General features: G+C 40.3%; 1 protein-coding gene across 1 annotated transcript; it reads left to right on the top strand.

The window, feature by feature from the left end:
* The first annotated feature begins 391 nt into the window (after nt 1-391).
* Nucleotides 392-14,281, top strand: NAPG (NSF attachment protein gamma). The gene is made up of 12 exons (XM_051611043.1): nt 392-524; nt 2,559-2,626; nt 3,699-3,783; nt 4,345-4,362; nt 5,312-5,342; nt 5,800-5,909; nt 6,045-6,111; nt 6,787-6,857; nt 8,014-8,092; nt 8,610-8,689; nt 10,123-10,252; nt 11,269-14,281. Exons 1-12 carry the CDS (start codon nt 469-471, stop codon nt 11,416-11,418), a joined length of 945 nt encoding a protein of 314 aa, XP_051467003.1. The 5' UTR covers nt 392-468; the 3' UTR covers nt 11,419-14,281.
* Nucleotides 14,282-19,910: the final 5,629 nt, after the last annotated feature.

The following is a 19,910-nucleotide window of genomic DNA, read 5'->3' as shown; positions in this document are numbered from 1 at the left end:
CTCGTTCTCGGATTTTCTAAAATGCTTCTCTTTGCCTTGGGACAGGCCAGGGCCGGCCGCTCTCGCCAGGGAAGCGCCTCCCAGCTCCTCAGCACCGCCGGCAGCCGCTCACCCGCACGCCCCTCGCCAAGCGCTCCCACCCGCCGGGCTGCCGCGGGAGGGGCGGGACGGCTGCCCCCTCACCGCCGCGGGCCGCAGGGACAGCTCCCCCCACGCCCGCCATCCCACGAGCTGCGCAGCGGGACGCGGACGCCTCCGCCCGCCATGACGGCCCCGCCCCGCGGCCGCGCAGGCGCGGTGAGGAGGAGGGTGAGGAGGGTGAGGAGGAGGAGGAAGGGCGGGCCCCGCCCCGCCCCGCCCCGCCCCGCCCCTGGCGGCCCCTGAGCCTCGCGGCGCTCCGTAGCGGCCGCGCAGGGAGGCGGAGGGCGGTCGGGCAGCGCGCAGGGGCGGGTCGGCCGCGCTGGCGAGATGGCGGCGCAGAAGATCAACGAGGCGCTGGAGCACATCGCTAAAGCGGAGAAATAGTGAGCGGGGGGCGGGGGGGAAGCTGGCAGAGCGGGTGCGGCGGCTGCCTGCTCAGCGGCAGGGCTGTCAGGCCCGCCCGGCTTTCCTGCGCCGCTGAGGCTTCGTATCGCTTCCTGCTGGGCCGGGGCTCCGCGGAGCGCGCAGCTTGCCGGCGCGGCCGCTCCCTCCCGCTGCCTCTGCGCCCCGGAGCTGCTGCCCTCGGGCTTAGCGCAGCCGGTCCGTACCCGCTCCTTGCCCCTGGGCCGCCCCAGGCGGGGAGCTGGGTCCTTGGGAGTTGTAGTTCTCGGCGGCGCCGTGCGGGAAGTGTTGGCCTAGCGGGGAACTACGGCTCCCATGATGCCCTGCGCGGAGCCGTGGGTAGGGGGCAGCCGGTGGGGAGACGGTGACTTCACAGGGGGCTGCGGGGGTGCGGGTTGTGCCGGGCGGCCAGACCAAGGGGAAGGGGAGGGAGGTGCCGGGCTGGGGGAGCTGGCGGCAGGGAACGTGGGAGCAGGAGAACGTGGCTGCTTGGCCCCCGCTCTGCTTCAGGGGTCCCTCTGTGCAAGGGGTGGGTGCTCAGGGGTGCCATTCTTCCCTGAGCTGGGAGACGGAAGCGCCCCTGGCGCTGGAAGTTCGTGCCGATGAGGCTGTACGGCTCGGAGGCCTGGAGCCTGAGCAGTTTTCTTAAGGGTCAGGTGGCCTTTGTGGCTGTGACCCTGACTGGAAGGCGAGGGGGGTCACTTCTGCTAAAGTTAGTGGGAGACGGACAAGCAGGAGAACAGAGTTACGGGGATTGTGGTGAATAAAAGAGCTTCACCTTGCTGAGATGGTGTGTGTGTTTGTTTCCTGCTTATGAGGAGTGTGTCATTGTTTCTTTTTAGATGGCCTCAAAGACCTGTGCCGATATTTAGCTTGGAGAGCTTAATATCCACACGATAGTCTTTTAACGTATATTGTAACACCAAATATAGGCATTTTGATTATAAGTCTCAGTTTCATAGACTATATTGCAGATATAATGGAGCTGACTAGTTCAAATATGCTAATTTTAGGGCATCCAGAAATCATGGATAGAAAGTATAAACTGTGATAGAGGACTCCTCAGAATAAAGTAATCTGTACCAGAGTATCTTATTCAAATTAACTGACCAAAAGTGCCTTTCACTGGAATTAATTTTAAGCTTAGAAATGCTTAGAAAGCATTTGAAATAAAAGGTACCTAAATTTGTGTGCATATTAAAGCATTGTGTGTTTCAGCTTGATGCATTTGAGACCTTGCCTGTGATAAAAATGACACAGTATATAGGTTTGTCTTTGAGTTCCATATGATGGCTTTCATCCAAGTAACACAACAAAACCAACATAGAGTCTATATGCAACTGTGGTTCCAAGTTGAGCAAGTATTGCATCTCAAGTGTTTACCTGGAACAAAAATGGAAGTGGACTCTAAACTTAGGGTAACTTTTATATTTTTTAGATGTGAGGAAGTAATAATATTGAAATCAGCATTAGCTGATGATTCACCTTATTTTGCAATTTATATTTCCTCCTATGTCTGTGTGTGTGCATGGCACCGTTTTGTGTCATGCTTTATTGTAGACACATAAATGACTTATGAGGCTTTGTGTTGGTAGGTAAATTCTTTAATGTGGGTATGCAGTGGAGAGTCCTCAGCAGCAAAAAAAAATTACTGTAGAGGAACACTGGAAACTTTGTGATGAGTAACAAAAAATATCATCAAGTGTGGTATTAGAAATCTTGAGATATCATGTTGGTGTAGATGGAAGTATTTTTCTTCTGTTGAGTTCTTACTGTTAATGAGCTGGGCTTGTGAGAAGCATGTTAGGGTGAGACATGTAACTGGGGGTGATCACTGGTGCTTTATGCACTTCCTAACAATGCTGGCATTTATTTTTGCAGTAGTGTTGCCACCGTAGTATTGGCATATAAGTAATTGCTCCTTCTCAGAGGTAAAGTTTTAAATATAGCTGAAGTGGAGGCAAAACATTAATTCTTTACTAATTGTTAATTAGGCTTTTCTTCTTGCATTTTAGTCTGAAAACTGGATTCTTAAAGTGGAAACCAGATTATGACAGTGCAGCTACCGAATATGGGAAGGCAGGTATGCATGGCTGTAAATATGGCTACATACTTTATGGTTTATGGTATTCTTATTTCCAGTACACTGCTTTGTAAGTAAAAGTGTTGTGAAAACAAAGTAGCATGAAGCAGCAAACAAAATACTCTTAGTAGCACTGTAAAATAAATTTCAGATTTTACTGGGAGAACTAGAACAATTGTAAAAACAATTATTTTTTTCAAGATTGCAACTCCTACTTTGGATATTACTACATGTGATAAAAAGAAAATTTTCTTTCTTTCACTTGTCCGCCCCCAAATCTTACAACTTTGTCTACAAAACAACAAATATTTGAGCTGGTTATAAAACTTAGCTTTTTCATCATCTCATGAAGTATGGTCTGACAAAGGCTGTCTCAGTAAGGTAGAGATGCTGCTAGTATTTTCAGGCATAGTAACATCTCACTTCTTTTTTTTTCCACTGCAAGTGTCACACTGAATATAAAATTCTTACTAGTTGATTTCTTTTTTGCTCTTAAGCAATTTTCTTACTTTTGATAATTTATCACTGCTTTTTGACTTCTTACTCTAGGTATTCCTATGTACTCTAGTTAGTCTGAATAAAACCATAAAAACTTGGAAAAGCACCTGGGGAATTTTTAACTGGATATTTATTTTAAATCCTACTTCAATATCCTATCAGTCTAATGGAGATATAAATACATATTTGTGCCCTGAAGTGGTTGTGTTGAGGAAGTTGTTCTAGGTATGCTTTGTTGATGGTGCCCTCTATTCCTGCCATACTGATTTTGCATAACCTCTAATGATTAAAAACTATGTACATATACACTCCTGCACTTCTGTAATTAAAATACAGAATGAATGAGTTCCAAAATTGAGCTAAACACATTATGCATGATGTGTGGTACAGTAGTGGTGTGGTGTTAGAGTGCAGTTGACAATAAATGTTTTTAATGGTAACTGACTGATGAAGCAAGGAGGAATGTCTTGGGATTTTTTGGAATATCTCAGTAAACTAACCATTCATTGAACAGAAGTGGTAAAGAAAGTAAAATGGCAAGCTGTAAAAAAGAACTGTGTTTGATTTCTTGCAGCTGTTGCTTTTAAGAATGCCAAGCAGTTTGACCAGGCAAGGGAAGCCTGTTTACGGGAAGCTGAGGCACATGAAAACAATAAAGCGTATCTTTTTGTTGATTGTTAATCTTTTTTCCAAGAACCTGACTAGTTTAAAGAGGGATAAGGGGGGTTGGTATAAGATGTTTTTAATATATTTGCACATTTTGTCAATCTAACAAAATGGTGTTTTAAAAGACTATTCCTGTGTGCTCTGAGTGAGAAAACTGAAGAACTCTTTTTGGTTAGAAAACCTGTTATTTCCAAGAACATATGGGGTGCCTGAGATGTCTAGGTACTGCTTCAGAAATTATTTTTTTAAATATCTCTGAATGGATAGTATGAACTAAATACAACTCTGATATTATTGAAGTACTTGTAATAGTAACCAGGAACATTTTAAGTAAATGCTTTTTCACAAGTTCGCATGCTTTGGTATATTGCATTTGTTCTGTCATTAAAAGCATGTATTTTGGACACCTTGTCTGTAAATATAGTAGGTTTGATTTGACTTTATGGGTTCCCTTGCTTTGAAATTAGTACTTGTATAAGATTTTGTATGCTAATAATTTTTCTGCATTATATTTTTGTGGCTTTTGTCCTTGACTTGGGCAATGTTACTTCCAGTCTCTTCCATGCTGCCAAGTAAGTACAGAAGCAATGAGTAATCTGAAGGAAATTTTCTAACATATGGTACAAGCATGAACTATCATTTTGATCTCATTGTACCAAATGGTATGGTCCAAGTGATTTCACCGTTTCATAGAACTACAGTATGGTTTGGATTGGAAGGGACCTTCAAGATCTTCTAGTTCCAAGCCTCATGCCATGGGCAGGGACACCTCCCACTAGATAGGTTGCTCAGAGCCCCATCCAGCCTGGCCTTGAACACTCCAGGGAGGGCATCAACAGCTTCCCTCAGCAACCTTTTCCAGTGTCTCACCACCCTCACACTAATGAATTTCTTCCAAATATCTAATCTAAATTTACCCTCCTTTATTTTAAAACTATTACCTCTTGTCCTCTCACTACGAGCCCTTGTAAAAAGCCCCTCCCCATCTTCCCTCTAGGCCTCTTCAGGTACTGGAAGGCCACTGTAAGGTCTCCCTGGAACCTTCTCAAGACTGAACAGCCCCAAATCTCAGCAGTTTAATGGAAGTGCTGGCTGGGAAAGTCTGAAAACCTGCAGTGGCCATCTGAAGAAATGATTTTGACATTCTTCAGCACCTTTTGATACCAAGTATTTTTTCTTAGATGAACTTTTTGCGATTTTGAATTTCTACACTGTTGAGCTTATAAAGAAATTTTTAATTAAAGGATACTTCAAAATAAGTAGTTAATGAAAAATAATGCAAATAGTGCCTTTGGGTCATATAATGAGAACAGATTTTTAGTGAGGAGTGTAGTTGAAGCATTTAATTTGTGGAAGATAATGTTACACATGCACTGTCATTAAATAAGACACTTGAAACATCTTCAAAGCATTAAATATTAATAGTGAAATGACAGCTGATGCATGTTAACTTCTGCTGTATAACTCGCAACTTGCTGAAACACACCATATCTAACTAAATTGTAATTTTTCTCTTTACAGAGCTTATGAACAAGCTGGCATGATGCTAAAGGTATTTTCATGTACTAGTTTTTAATAAAAAAGTTCTCCTTTATGGTGAAGAATATTGTGTACTGGACCATCTTACAAATATACGTAAGCAAATTGCACAGCAAAGTGATATTTTTCTGTTGGCTTAGTCTCCACAAATACCCTCAGTAGGTTAGGGAAGTGACATTTGAAATTGGGGGGGAAAAAAATGCTTTTTGTAGAAGAAAAGGTGAAGGCCTCATTTCAGGGGATAATGGAAACGTTCTGCTGCTACTCTGTACTTCGACAAATTCATGCCTTACATGAAAGTTTGGTACTTAAAAGTGAATCTTACAGAGTTAGTGGTCAACTTTCACCAGCTCTACGAGTTTGTATATTATAATTAGAATCCTGATAAATAGGGTATTACACTTTGATTTGTTTCATTGTACATAAGCACAGTTCTTGACAGCAGCATCCCTCTGACTGTTGCTTTGCAGGAGATGCAGAGACTCCCTGAGGCGGTTCAGCTGATTGAGAAAGCCAGTATGATGTACCTGGAGAATGGGACACCAGATACAGCAGCCATTGCACTGGAACGGGCTGGAAAGTGAGTCTGTGGTCTTGGTGGCTAGAATGCCTGCAGGCCATGAATATGTTTTTGGTTTTCCTTCTTGTCTTTTTTACGCTTTCAGGTAAATAATATTTTCGTTTAATCTGAAGATAAATTCTTTGTTTCTAACAGGTTAATAGAAAATGTGAGCCCAGAGAAAGCTGTGCAGCTCTATCAGCAAGCAGCATCAGTGTTTGAAGTAAGTGGGGGTCTTTTGGGTTTTTGTTGTTGTGTTTTTTTCCCACCAGCAAATAAGTTTTCAGTCCCAGAAAGTATACAAAGAAGGATGGATTGGCATTTAGGGTCAGCTGTAAAGTTAAGAAAAAGGCTAAGATCATGTTCTACATTATTTTTCCTTCCTTTCACGTCACTGGTTGAGTAATGAAGCTGAAGGCTTCTTATGCTATAGAGGAGGAGATTGTAAAAGTTAGGAATCAGTTTGCTTTTTTCTCAGTTTGAGACTTGACTGAATCTGAATCTCTTTTATTGTAAACTTTTCTGCCTCTTGTTGGGCAGCCCAGAGGATATGGGATGTGCCTGCCATTGAGTCATGGAGTCTAAAATAGTTTGAAATCCTTGAAGGCAAAGAAGAGAAGAATTTTCTTGAGGCTCTACCCATCCCATGAGAAGAAGTTTTGCCTTTTTGCTACTGCCTTTGATGTACTTCTCTATCGTCACATGTTGTCACATGTTTCCAGATTAGCAGGTTTGCAGTCGTGTCACTTCACTCTGTAGATCCCTACAGAAGCTGCCTGTGGGACTTGGGTGTGACAATTGTTCTAAGTTACAGATGACATACTTGAATGAAGGTCTTGTGGTCTTAATTCTATGCAAATGAAATAGGAATGCATGAATTCTTTTTGTTCTTCTCTAGAATGAGGAACGTTTACGGCAAGCATTAGAAATGCTAGGGAAGGCATCAAGACTTCTAGTCAGAGGACGCAGGTATAGCTTTATGCCTTCTTTTTTTCAAATGTAATTGAATCTTTAATAATGACTTTTCACTGGGATTTTTTTGTGGTTTTATTTGTTTCTTGTGGGATTTTTTCGTTTGCTTTTTTCCCTTGTTTGTTTTCTATACGGTTACTTTTTTCATTTCAAACTAAAATTTAGTTTCTGTGAGATAATGCCACGTTAGCTACGAGCCACCTGTTTTATGTTCTGGGATGGGAGAGTATGTGCTGTAAGGCATTGTTTCCTTGTTGAGTAGCTCGAAAGCTGCACTGGTTTTCATGAATTCTTCGTACTACTTCAGGAATTTTCTTTTCTTCCAAGTCTACTATGTAGAAAATACTTGAAAGTCTTTTATAGCTGGGGAATATAAAACAGGGGAATTAAGGGACTAACCTGAAGACAGAAATCTGTTAGCAGCAGTCTGATTCTGGACTTCTTAAAGAAGAGTATATATTGGAGTGTCCATGGGAATTTATTTTAATTGATAATAGCTTACACCTAACTTGATCTGCAGTTCAGCTTAGACTTGCTTCACTGATCCATGTAGTTCCTTTAAGAAATTGTCTGTGCTTCTGACTACTTTTAAGACACTTTATTTCAGTGCAGAGCTGTAGTCAGAAAAGGAAATTTAAGAAGTAACTTGGCAGTCTTTCTGTGAAAGCAAGTCAACATACCTTCAGAACATCTGAAAGACTTGGTTGCTCTGCTGCTTTAAGTTCCCATGCTACTGCTAGTTTCTAGAAGTTTGATAGGATGATTAAAAGAGTATTCAGATTGAAAAGCAGTTACTATGTCTTAATAGTTCATGAGTATCAGACTTACTGACAGCTTATAGTAACCTCATGAAATACAGAAATCTGTTAGGGTACATAACAAGGCATTCATCTTGTAAAATGTTACGAAAAATGAGATTACTCTGAATGAAGACCAGGGATATTCTTAGCCTGCATGTATACAAAAGGAATGGGGGACTGTATTTCTTTATCCGTGCTGTTACCGAGATCTACTGCCGATTTTTAGTTGTATTGCTTTTTATTCCAGTAGACTTGCCAGTATAGTAGTTAAACACTTTGTAATTAGCCTCAGGTTCATTATGCTGTATTCCTGGGACAGATACTTAAAACTGTTTCTTTGTTTGTTTGTTTAGGTTAGATGAGGCTGCATTGTCTCTTCAAAAGGAAAAAAGTATTTATAAGGAAATTGAAAATTATCCTACATGCTATAAGGTAAATTCTAAGAGACAATTTCTGATAAAGCATTTGAAGTTATTCTGGGTAAATAATGACAGCTGACATCTGACTGACAATATGTAACTCTTGATTCAGGGATACTTTTCTTCCTAAATAATGAGAATTTGTGGGAGTGCATGTTTCCCCAACCTTGTAACTGTGCTTTTTCACGACTATAATGTTGAAGATGCTATTATCTACAGGAGCTGTCAAAAGCAAAAAACACAAAGATGTTACACAAAATAACAAACCACCAATACTGTTACTTGGTGCAACAGTTCATTACAATGTTATGGGACATAATCTGTTTCATACTAGCTGAGCATACGGGTTACTACTTTTTCACTGTGTTGTTCTGACTCTCCTGTGTCTTAAGGTATCTTAAGAATCATTGCAAATTGTAATGGCCATTTTCACATTACACATTAGCAGCCCAGTATTTTTCTCATATTTTACTGTTAATTTCTAAAGAATCATCAGGTTGTGAGGGATTTTTTGTTTTGTTTTTGTTTAGAAAACTATTGCTCAAGTCTTAGTCCATCTTCACAGAAATGATTATGTGGCTGCAGAAAGATGTGTGAGGGAAAGCTATAGGTAAGTCTTCTTCATGCCCTGTAAGTTTAAACTGAATGTATCATTAATGTAGATCTATTTTTATGAAAGAGCAATGGAAACACTGTCTGTCAAGACATTTTAAGTCTATACTTTGGTTGACTTACAGTACAATAATAGCCTTCCCTGGTATATTGGTATCAGGGATTCTTTTCACTCTTAACAGATTTAGCTGTGATTACCATAGTGATTCTTTTTAGTGAACCTAAAATAAAAAGTTGGTGATAAGCAAGTAGTTATGTGTCACAGCTGAAATGAGGTGGAAATTAGAAGTTCTTCCCATTTTTTTCCTTGTTAAAAGCTGGGCAGCATCCTGTTATGGCTGGGATTCTTGCTTTACTTATATCCTTTGGTTTGTGTCTTTTTTTCAAATGGAACTGAGGTGGGTTAGCTATTGTAAACAAATGTTTAGGTTTAAAAAGGGACATTTCTGGATGTTGCTAACTGGATTTTATTTTTTTCAGAATCTTTTTTGCCATATCATGTGTGGAGACCCTTAAAACATTGAAATTCTATCTTGTCGTTACTGTATTTTATTACAGATTGGGGATGGAAATACAGAATGTAGTCTCAAAATGCTCGATAGCAGCATCCCAGTATGATCAACTGAACTCTCTAGTATGGTGATTAGATTGAGGGAAAGATTAATCTAAATGTTTTTGTTCAACAAAAGTTTGCAGCATGGGAATTACTGCATTTCTGGTTATGCTGATGGAGATCTTGTCCTCTTAATACACAGGAAGAAGAAAAGCAAGATTTCTGCTTTTTTTTTTTTTTTTTTAATAGTTGATTAAACTGAAAGATAATTTAGGAAGCAGAAAGTAGTCCAGTTGAATACACTGAAATAAAGAAGACATTCTTTACACATCCAGGAGAAAATTCTGGTGTAAAAATCTGGATTAGTGTTCAGCCCTGGTTCGAGAGGCTTTCCCAGCCACTCTTCATTTCAGCTTTCATTAGGACTTCAGTAACAATATACTGAAACAACATATTTTTACTTAAACTGTGTTTTAAATGAAATGACTCGAACATATGTGTAAGTTACATTGCACTTTATTTTTGGAAAGAATTTTTCAAGATCAGTTTTTAAACATCTTTCACATATTTTCCGAGTCTTCAATTTGTATTTTATATATAGGAACTCATTACAGAATTTTTCTGTATGTAAAGTGGAAGAAGAGCTTATTGGCTGGTCAGGAATATTCTGCTTTTGTCTTGACTATGATTCTAGTCTTATTGTCAGCGTGCAAACTAATATTCTTGAAGGTTTCATTTTATGGATATGATCCACGTACATGGAGAAATCAAAGTGGTTATAGCCAGCAGTTTTGTGAAATAAACAATTAATCAGACTCTTCAGCTGAGTGTAAATGAAATTGCTGAAGTGCCCTAAATGACCACTTAATTTCCTTCAGTATACCGGGATTTAATGGAAGTGAAGACTGTGCAGCACTAGAGCAACTTTTAGAAGGATACGACCAGCAAGATCAGGATCAAGTTTCTGAAGTCTGTAATTCGCCACTCTTCAAATACATGGACAATGATGTGAGTAGGCAGTTTCTATGTTTTTTTTAATAATTCTTTTACTTGTTCAGCTTGAGAGATATTTTTTTCTAGTAAGGGATATAAGAAGAGCATGGTCCATGTATTTATTGTGACTTGCTCTGTTATCCTACCCTGTGCCTGTGAATTTTGTGTTCTTTAACTTTGCTGTGCCAATGTAAATTCTCATGTTGTTGTTCTGATTGTGGGAGGGCTTAGGTGAAAGAGCAGTTTGTTATGTATTAGCTGAGTTTGTTTGAATTGACCAAAATTCAGTTCCCTTCTGCTTTGATTCCTTAGGGGCCAGAATAGTTTGCTGCTTATGCTTTATCTCAGAAAGACCTTATAACTGATATACATGCATAAACATTACAGAATATGATGTCTACAGGATGGTATTGTTGAATGTTTTTGGTTTTTTTCAGAGTTTATTCCTTAGCAAGGTACTAATTAGTGTGTTTTTGTTTGTTTTACTTTTAAGAAAGTAGTTGTGTCCTGTCCCCTCACCCCCTTTTTTTTTTATTTTACTCATAAATTGTAGGAAGTGTCAGGTTAGGAAAAGTGTGAAGTAAAGGAAGCATCCACCCATGCTAAACTCTGTGACAGTATTGACTGCTTCATTACTATGTTAATTAGTAAAACAAAAAGGTACTGGTCTTACTGAAAAACACTTGTAAGACATGAACTAGTACTAGATAGTGTAAGCAGAGCTGCATACTGAAAAACTATTATTTTAATTTTTTTTTTTACATAAAGTTTGAACCACGGAAGCTGTCACCTGTAGCCAAATTATTCTACAATAAGCAGTATCAAGACAGATCTTGCGTCCCAGTCTCAGTGTTTGAGATAGGAAAAAATGAACCAATGTTAGGCTAATTCTAGACTGGAAAAATGTTCACTGAGAGCAGCAGTAATCTGTTTTGAGAACGGAATGCTTTTACAGTTTATTGTGCAGTGTAATTCAACAAGATTGTACTTCTGTGATAGTACAGAGTTTAAACTTGCCTTGTTATCATCAGTATGCCAAGCTTGGTCTTACCTTGGTGGTGCCAGGAGGTGGAATCAAGAAGAAATCACCAAACGCTGCACAAGACAAAGCAAGAGGACCAGCTGCAGTGGGCTCTCATGCTGATGAGGAAGAGGATGAATATTCTGGTGGACTATGCTAGTTACAGACATAGATTGTCCTAAATACCTGACTTATTTGTGATGTTGAGCATATCCAAAGGTATCAGATTTACCAGAGCTTCATTGCAATTGTGATATGGGAGTGCTAACACTAACTTGGCAGCTTCTGGGTACAATGCAGGAGAAAAAGCATTATTGTACCTATCATCTTGAGACATCTTTGGACTTCATTTCTTACCTGGTAGGAGCTTCCTCACGACCCTGCCTTCAGTTGATGGGAAAAAATTGAGAGAAATTTTTACTAAAAGCACAGTTTAAAAGAAACCAAACCCCGAGAAGCACTGGAGTAGGGAGAATGGTACAAAATTTATAATGCTGAATTTCAGCAGCTGGTACTTTCTGATCCCAGTAATATGGTTGTGATTGTTTTCTGAGTGAAATATACGATCATTCATCTGGCTATTTACCTTCTATTTAGCACCATTTAAGGCAGACCGTACCAAGCAGGATTTTTCACTGGTATAAGCACTAGGGGGAGCGTTCAGTTTATTTTCAACATGTTTTTACTCCAAAGCGGAATATTATTTGAATAACTTACTCTTTGTAAGCAGTATCCATATGGGTGTGGAAAATACTAAGTCAACTAGTTTGAAGCTATGTTGCAAGCTTAAAAGTACACACACATCTTTCATCTTAAGAATTTTCCTGACTTGAAGTCTTAGGTAAAAAATGTGTATGCAGTGTTTGTAATTTAGACTTTGGGAAGGGAATGAGTGGACAGACTTTTTTAGTGGTGTTTCTGAAGCATGCCATAACCAAAAAAGAAACTGAAGGTAGAAGATAATGTGCATTGATTATAAAGCACTGAAGACAGATTTAAACAAAAAATTAGGTGGAATGTTTCAGTGCTATGTTTGAGTCCGTGAGTGTTCTAGGTGTTAATTTATGAATCAATACACCAGTCTATGAAGATGTTTCATTCTTTTGTATTTTCAAAGCATAGAATTGGCATTTTTCAAACTAACTCAGAATACAAAGTAGCCAAGTTTTAATGCATCTTCTCTATTTTTATTTGGTTTCAAGTCATTGTGTGTTTTCCAAGCTTCTGTAGTGTCTTAAATTTGTTTGGTCATTTTCAGCTTTTAAGCATAAAACACTGGAAATTGTACTCATTGTGATTAGGTTCTTCTGAAGAAACAATCTGCACTAGGTTGAGATCACTTGGAAACTGGCAGAGATTTGTGTGTGATACGTGATGCCCAAAGTTTAATAAACAATAGACCAAAAGCACAGCATTAAGTGTTGGTACAGTTTCTGCCATATTATGTAATTTCATGTCTTCAAAAATACCAAGCAAATGTCTGCCATATGTGATGTCTGACATCAGTCTGTCAGACATAACTGTGATGAAAGTAAATTCTAGAGGGTTAATACTCCCTTGAAGCAGATAGTGTTGATAGTATTGTGATGGGTGCATAGGCTACAGCATGATTTGCAGGCAGGGCTGCTGTAAAAGGCACCTTACTCAATTTGATGGTTGTTTTAAAAGCAGTTCTGTCTTATTATATTATGTAATAATCAGCTTGGATTTTAAAGCTATTTGAGACTACACCTGTAGTTTTTCAGTTTGACTGGTAATTTCCCTTTGTTGTTAATGATATATATGGAAGGTTTTGCTCTTCTATAGTCTTAATGAAATTTTGGAATTGAGTTGCTTTTTGCTAATTACAAGTATACTTGAAAGGTCGTTTTGAAGGCTTTCCTGTAAGTTCTTTTTTCACTACTGGAACGACTCCCTGCAGTTTATTCAACTCCTGCCCTCTGGATTTGTTGAGGAAGATGACCACTCACTTCTTATGGGGAGTCTTTTTCACAAGCAGAAAAAAACCCGCACGTGTAGGAGCACTGGGAACACTTTAGACATTTTCTTCAAGCTTTTTGTACTGCTTCCAATTCTGAAATAAGTTTTGTTGAATGATCCCAGGGAGTTTGCTTTTTGTGTGAGTGTGTGAACAATTGTATACATCTGAGAAGATGACATGCTTAAGAAGAAAACTTGGGAGGCTTGTGTGCTTCTGTGAAAGAACTTGCAGACTGTATTTAAACTGTGCTTGTAGCACCAACAGGCCCTTAGAAGAAAAACTAAAATATATGCATTAGATTCTTAAAGCATACTTTTTGTATTGCCAAAAAAATAATACAGATCTGACTGTCTTGCCACTCCCATAGCTTTTTTCTCTTTTCCCTGTGCCAAGTGTGGAAAATCTGAGACAAAAGCAACTTTGTACTAAACATGCTAAGCTGCCATTGAATTGAAAGGGAATTCTCTGTATTCTAGTAGAATCTTGATCTCTGATTGCAATGTTGCTGCAAAGACCAAATCTGCAGAAATGGATGTCTGAAAATAAGATGGTTTATTTTATATAACTTATTCTCCTATTTTAGGCAATGAAGGTGTGATAGGAATGTTAACTGCCTTTTAGTAAATGTTAACTATAGAAGAAGCTGTCTGTATATTATGTGTTAATGTTAGTTTCTATCTTTCAGAGCTATTTGCACACATATGTAAATATCATTTAAGTGATTAAAGTGGAAAAGATGCTATTTATGGCAAGAAACTTTCCAAAACCAGTGTTGACTAAGAAAAATAAAATCAAATTGTGCATGAAGGCTGATAGATGGCCAATGCAATGTATATGTAAAATCAAAAGATTTCTAAATTATCTGTAACTTAAGAATCAGTTTCTCCAAGTGCAGTGTGAGACCTGTGCTTTGCTTGTTCTTTTTCCAAATCTGTGGTGTATTAGAGTACAAAAAGTGTTTGTAACAGCTCTACAGATGTTGCTTCTTGAGAAGAGGCTGTGTGTTTCACCAACATGAAAAATAAAACTTGAAATACATGCATTTGTACGAGCTTTCCCTGTTGTTGATCAGGTCCTGCTGAGTACCACCATTTGAAAAGGATTGCTATTTTTTTTAACCTCAAGCAGATTTTGAGTGTGACCATTGTTCTGCAGATCTTGTCACCAAGTGTTGCAGGTATGTTAAGTGATCAAGCACAAAGCTCAGGTTTGACTGTTGAAGGTCAGTGGTGTCCAGTCTTCATGTCTTACTCACTATATGTTTGCTTACAGCCCTTTTTATTTATCCCATACTTTTTGTTTTTCTAACTGACCTTCTGGTACTTTTCTGCTGGCTTTCATTCTTTGAGATGGTAACACATCTGAGACAATTCTGTCCACCCAGAATAAAAAGTATGTATATATTTTGCCTCTCTGCTGATTGTAACATCTGGGTCATTGGTATCACTTTGCTTCTCAAAGCCTGGTTTTCAGAAAACAAAATTGTTATATTGGGTGCTTGTTAGACCTGATCTTGTTGTCTTTAACAACATGAAATTGAGAGAAATAATGGATTCTCCAATCTTCACTTTTCCATTCCTTTGGCTAATTATCAAGGCAAGTTTATGGTTCTAAAAAAAAGGGTCTGATGAGGGAGGACATAGAGAGTCTGTGATCTGCCATAGAGATAAAGAGCTTGTTTCCACAGGTGGGCTGGTTGAATGTGGAGCAAATTCCGGAGTCTTCTGGAAGAATACACAAATTCCAAGATTCACCTGAATTTGCTGAAAGGACTGAGAATGTTAATAGAAGCAGCAGAGAGGTGAGAAGGGGTCTTGCACCAGACTGTGCTTTGAGTATCAGTACTGACCATGACAGATGCATTGTGTGTACTTCTGAGGTCCGCTGGAGGCTAAAAGAGGTGTCCACATCAAAACAGCTGAGGGTCAGGTGAATGTGGAGGACGCCTTAGCCATTAGGATTTCAGCATTTGTTTCTAGCAAGGAAAATTTTAGAAATGCTGTTTGTTGTCCAGCAAGAACATGTAAAAGAGGCACAAGGGGACAGGGCATGGGGTTTAGAGTCAGTTCGTGGGCTGGTGGTTCCTGCTGCTCCTTTCTCCTCAGGAAGAAGGATTCCTTACAGTCCTCTCCTTCTCCACCACGGGATCCCTCCCATGGGAGAGAGTCCTCCAAGAACCTCTTTCCCTTTCGTGAGTCCTTCCCACGAGGTCCAGAGCAAGCTGCTTCAGCCTGGGCTTGTCACAGTCACAGGCTCCTTCAGGAACAGCCAACTCCACTGGCGCCAGGGTCTTCCAAAGCTGCATAATTAGAGTCCACTGGCAACAAATCCAAGTTCACCCCTTCTGGTGCCTTTAGGGAATGTTCCACCATGCTCCTGCACGAGTACAGGGGGACAGCCTGCCCTCTCGCCATGGGTTGCAGGGGAACTTCTGCTTGGGCACCTTCTTCCCCTTCTCACCACCAGCACCGCTGGCACTGCTCTTCTCCTTTAAGTGCCTTGCTGCTCAGGTGTTATATCAGTTCTTTTGTATGTTAATTGCTGAGGTGTAGCTGTTGTCCCTCTAATGGCTCCTTGGCTGGGTTTGGAGCAGGGGGAGCTTCTCAGCTTCTTACTGGAGACGCTCCTGGAGCTCTTCCCCTGCTACCAAAGAAAACAACCAAACCAGAACAATGCTGAATTTATACAGAAACAGTGAAGAGGGTGGGAGGATTTATAGTATAAATGTGAGTTTTAAAACTGCTGCATTTGTCAGAGTTAATCCTGTTTATCACTTTGGTCAGGTTTTCAAAGCAGTTTTCATCCATGAGAACGCAAGCTTGTCGATATTCAGTTATATCCAATTGGGAGTTTGAAAAACAATTAGATTTCAACATTTCAAAAGCCATAGATATTTACACAATATAAGGATGTGAACTTTTTAACTCCTTGGAGTCTTCATCGTTGCAGAAAAGTCACATTTTCTACTCTTCTAAAGTAAAGCTGGCTGCAGTACTTGACAACTGAAGAATGTAGCACTGAAGTTCTTCAGCATGACAAATCATCCCTGGGATGCTGTGAATAAGCAGCTGTAAAAATGAAAAGGTCGAAGCTGCTCTTGGAAAAAATAAAACTTTTTTATTATTGTCTAGGTTTTTACTAAGTAGGGAACTTTTTTGTATGTAGGACATAGAAAAAAAAAAAGCCACCCAAAAAACTAGTAGGGGTAATAAAATTGGAGCAAGTAGATGTAACTTTCAGAGGAGGAGGGAACAACTTGTGACTTGTGATTGTTTGTGTGTGGGCAGGAGTATTAATCTCTTAAGTTTGTGGTCCATAGAGGCCAGCACCTCCAGGAGCTGGGCTTATCTCTGCCTGCATGTACCTGTTGGAGATTATGTGTACGAGTGCTATTCTCTGACCAGCTTCCAAAAGGCTGCTGGGTCTTGTTTCAGAGCCGCTGTCATTGCCCTTCTGCTGTGATTCCCAGTGCGTGTGCTGTGCAGCAGCATAGCCTCCAGCCTGGAATGGAAGCCAGAGGCAGCTGCAAGGCTGCACGTACATGTAAAGAACATATGGCTGTTGTTGGCTTGTCTGGTGAGTGTAGTGGGAATAGTGGTAACGAGCGTGGCTGAATTCTGAGGTGCAGGCTGCTGGGATGTTAACTGGTGTGCAACCAGTTTGGATTACTTGACAGAAACGTCTTGAGTGACACAAGTAGGCCCTATCATGCTTAAAGTGAAAAGGGGTTATCATTAGTTGCCTTGCATGTTTTGGATGTGTATTTATGTGCTTGTATTTTGTTTTATTTCGAAACTTGGCATAACCCAGAGTGGATTTGTTTTCCCAAGAGCATCGTTGCTTTGTTAGCACCAGATGGTGCTGCAGGGTAAGCAAAGGACTTTCCTCTGCTGGCGGGATGCCATTACTCCCTGTCTGGCACAGCTTTTTCGTGTAAGTAAGCTCAGCTGGAGTATTGATTTGGTTTGAAACATTCATACAGGGACCTACTGTCACTGTTGGTTCTCATGACTTGAACCACCCGCCTGAAGTTGGTGAAGAAAGCAGTTCTGTGGGGCCAACCCATCACCTTCACCTCCAGCGCTGGCATGGCTGCCCCAGGGGCAGCGGTGTCTGCTGCTAGGGTGGGGGAGATGGTGCTGCACACAGCCTTGCTCCATCTCTTATGGTTTGCCTCATAATTGGGCCAAGTCCAGGCCAATGCTCTTCCCTGCCCAATGGCTGCTGTGAATCACGAGGGCTGGCTGGAGAGCGTCCCTGAGCAGGACTGGGGCCAGTGGCCTGGCAGTTCTGGTTAATGCTTCTGCTCCCTGCCTTGGTGGAGAGTTGTTGGCGAGGAGCTGCTTTGGCTGCCTGCTGCTAGAGCTGTGCTGCTGATGGACTCATGTGGTAGGGATGAGGACTTAACTTGTACTGTGTATTTCAGGATGCCTGAGAATAGATCCAGTCCTCCCTCCCCTTGTGCTGATACCCATCTCCTTTTCACCTGCCCCCCTCAACATGGATAAATGTTTTGTTTGTTTGTTTGTTTGTTTGTTTTCCTGAGTGGTTTATCACATCATAATTGGGCCCTTCAAGAGGTTCAGATCCCAGCTGTGATAGATACAACTAATTTGGCTTACTCTTCACTTATCTATATGATGGTGATTAAGAGCCAGGTTACAGAGGGTGGATAGATGAGGAGTACGTAAAACAGTAGTCAGTGTGCAGAATAAATTAATAGACATTTTCAACTCTAGGGCTGCTACAATTGCAGCTCTCCTTGCATCCACAAAATTTTATTAAATGGTTCATTGTGTTAAGGACAGAAATCAACAAGTTGGTTGAGGTGGGGGGGGGGAGTTAGCTGAAAGTGGAAGGGGTGAGGAAGTCGATCATCATGCATTGGTATGTTGGCTGGTGGAAAAGAGCGCCTGCTGGAATCTGCTGAAAGGACTGTCTCCAAAAAAATGCCACTTTCAGGTTCATCTGCAAGACAGAGGGGGAGAGATGGGGATGGGCACAACAGCTCTGATCACACTGGGTGGGGAGGTTCTGCTGCCATGTGTGATGTGAGGCAATATGAATCCAGACACTTTCTGTGATTTGCATCCTCTGCCTGTCACTGACTGCAATTCAGGAATTAAAGATAAAAACCTTAAAGCAGCAGACAGGGACTGCTTTTTGTGTGTGTGTGCAGCTGACAGCTTTCTAACCAATGCTTTTTTTGCTGCACTGCTCAACAACTGTCCCAGAGGAATTGTGTTAATAATATAGCAGGGAATGAATGAAGTTATAAAGACCTATGGTACCTCATGCGTCTTATTGATTCCAAGTGTTTTATTTAACTGATCACCATCCAGTAACTTTCTGGCTCCCATCTTGTGTAAATGTTTGGTTTTTCAAGCTGAATAGCTGGAGAAAGAATGAGGGTCATCTCAGCTGCACTGGAGCACAGACTGTTGTGTAAGGAGTGAGTGGTTAAAGCTGGGTGGACTTGGAGGGTAAGGAAGCTGTGTAGCAACACCAGCTGAGCAAAGTATTTTAAAGCTTTCATAACAGAGATGCAGAAGCACAAAAGAGCACCTTTGACCTCTATTGATTCAAACAGAGGGAGAAGTATGTAGAACATTTATGTGATTTTTTTTTTTTCCCCCTTAGATCTTAATATTCTCCAATATAAAGATTAGGAGTTTTTTTCCTTTTTTGTTCACGCATGTTAGTATGTGATCTGAAATTTAGACAGATGTTTTCTGTGTCATTTTCTCTGTGTCATTAGGAAGCAAGAAATATCTTGTGATTGAGGTGGGAGCAGGAGGGGAATAAAGAGAAAAAGCATGCAGGTGCCTGCTCACACTAGTCACTTGTTTGTCACAGAACTACTTGTGATCTCTTAATGAATAGGCTATGAAGCAGCTTCATGTATATAAGATTTTGCTGCACTTTTTTTGCCTGGAGATGCTACAATGATGATGGAACAAGTATGAATGCCTCATGGTTGGTTAAGTGCAGTCAGACAACATCTGGTATTAATGACCTGCAGCCAAGGTAGTAAATGCAAGTCACAGCCTTTATGCATATACATGCTATATACTTATCTCTACTTGTATTTATGACAAGGCAATATTTGTTTTAGAAGGTCATGGGTATCTAAAACAGGAAACAGATATTTCAGAATTAGTGTTCCTTCACAAGACTGAAGTGCAGTAATGGGGTAACTTGAAGTTATTGTAATTTGGGGTATGTATTCAAAACTTCCAAAGAGATTTATGTTTCAAGGATAAGTTTCTATGTAGACATTTTGCATGAGACAGATATGGAGAAACACTCCACATCTATGATCACTCTGCTGGACTTTGAAATAGGTTGTTAAAAAATTAGAGGGGAAATTCAGAGTAGTTTGTTTGGGTTTGTTTCTTTTTTCAGGGTATTTCATGAATAGTAAAAAGAAGTTAAAGAAAAGCCTATACAGATCTTATAGCAGACTGCATTGTGAATAACTCTGCTGACTACTGTATGTAGTCTTGTATTGCTGTAAAAAAATATTGACCATTTTTAAAGTTACTAGGACTCAGACCTTTATGAATCAGAAGATGGGAAATCTTAATTAATAGATTAAATATGTCTGAAGCATAGAAAGAGACAAGGAGGCAGTATATGATGTGGAAAGGAGTGTACTTAGGGAGCAGAAG

Source organism: Apus apus, chromosome 2 (assembly GCF_020740795.1).
Source record: "Apus apus isolate bApuApu2 chromosome 2, bApuApu2.pri.cur, whole genome shotgun sequence".
In the NCBI taxonomy this organism is placed as follows: Eukaryota; Metazoa; Chordata; class Aves; order Apodiformes; family Apodidae; genus Apus; species Apus apus.
The sequence above is the reverse complement of the archived record's forward strand: the minus strand, read 5'-3'. Positions and strand labels throughout refer to the sequence as shown.

Coding starts and splice junctions, on each gene's coding strand:
- NAPG (XM_051611043.1), top strand. CDS start 469: ATGGCGGCGCAGAAGATCAACGAGGCGCTGGAGCACATCGCTAAAGCG. Junction 5,910..6,044: donor GCACTGGAACGGGCTGGAAA/GTGAGTCTGTGG, acceptor TGTTTCTAACAG/GTTAATAGAAAATGTGAGCC. Junction 8,093..8,609: donor ATTATCCTACATGCTATAAG/GTAAATTCTAAG, acceptor GTTTTTGTTTAG/AAAACTATTGCTCAAGTCTT.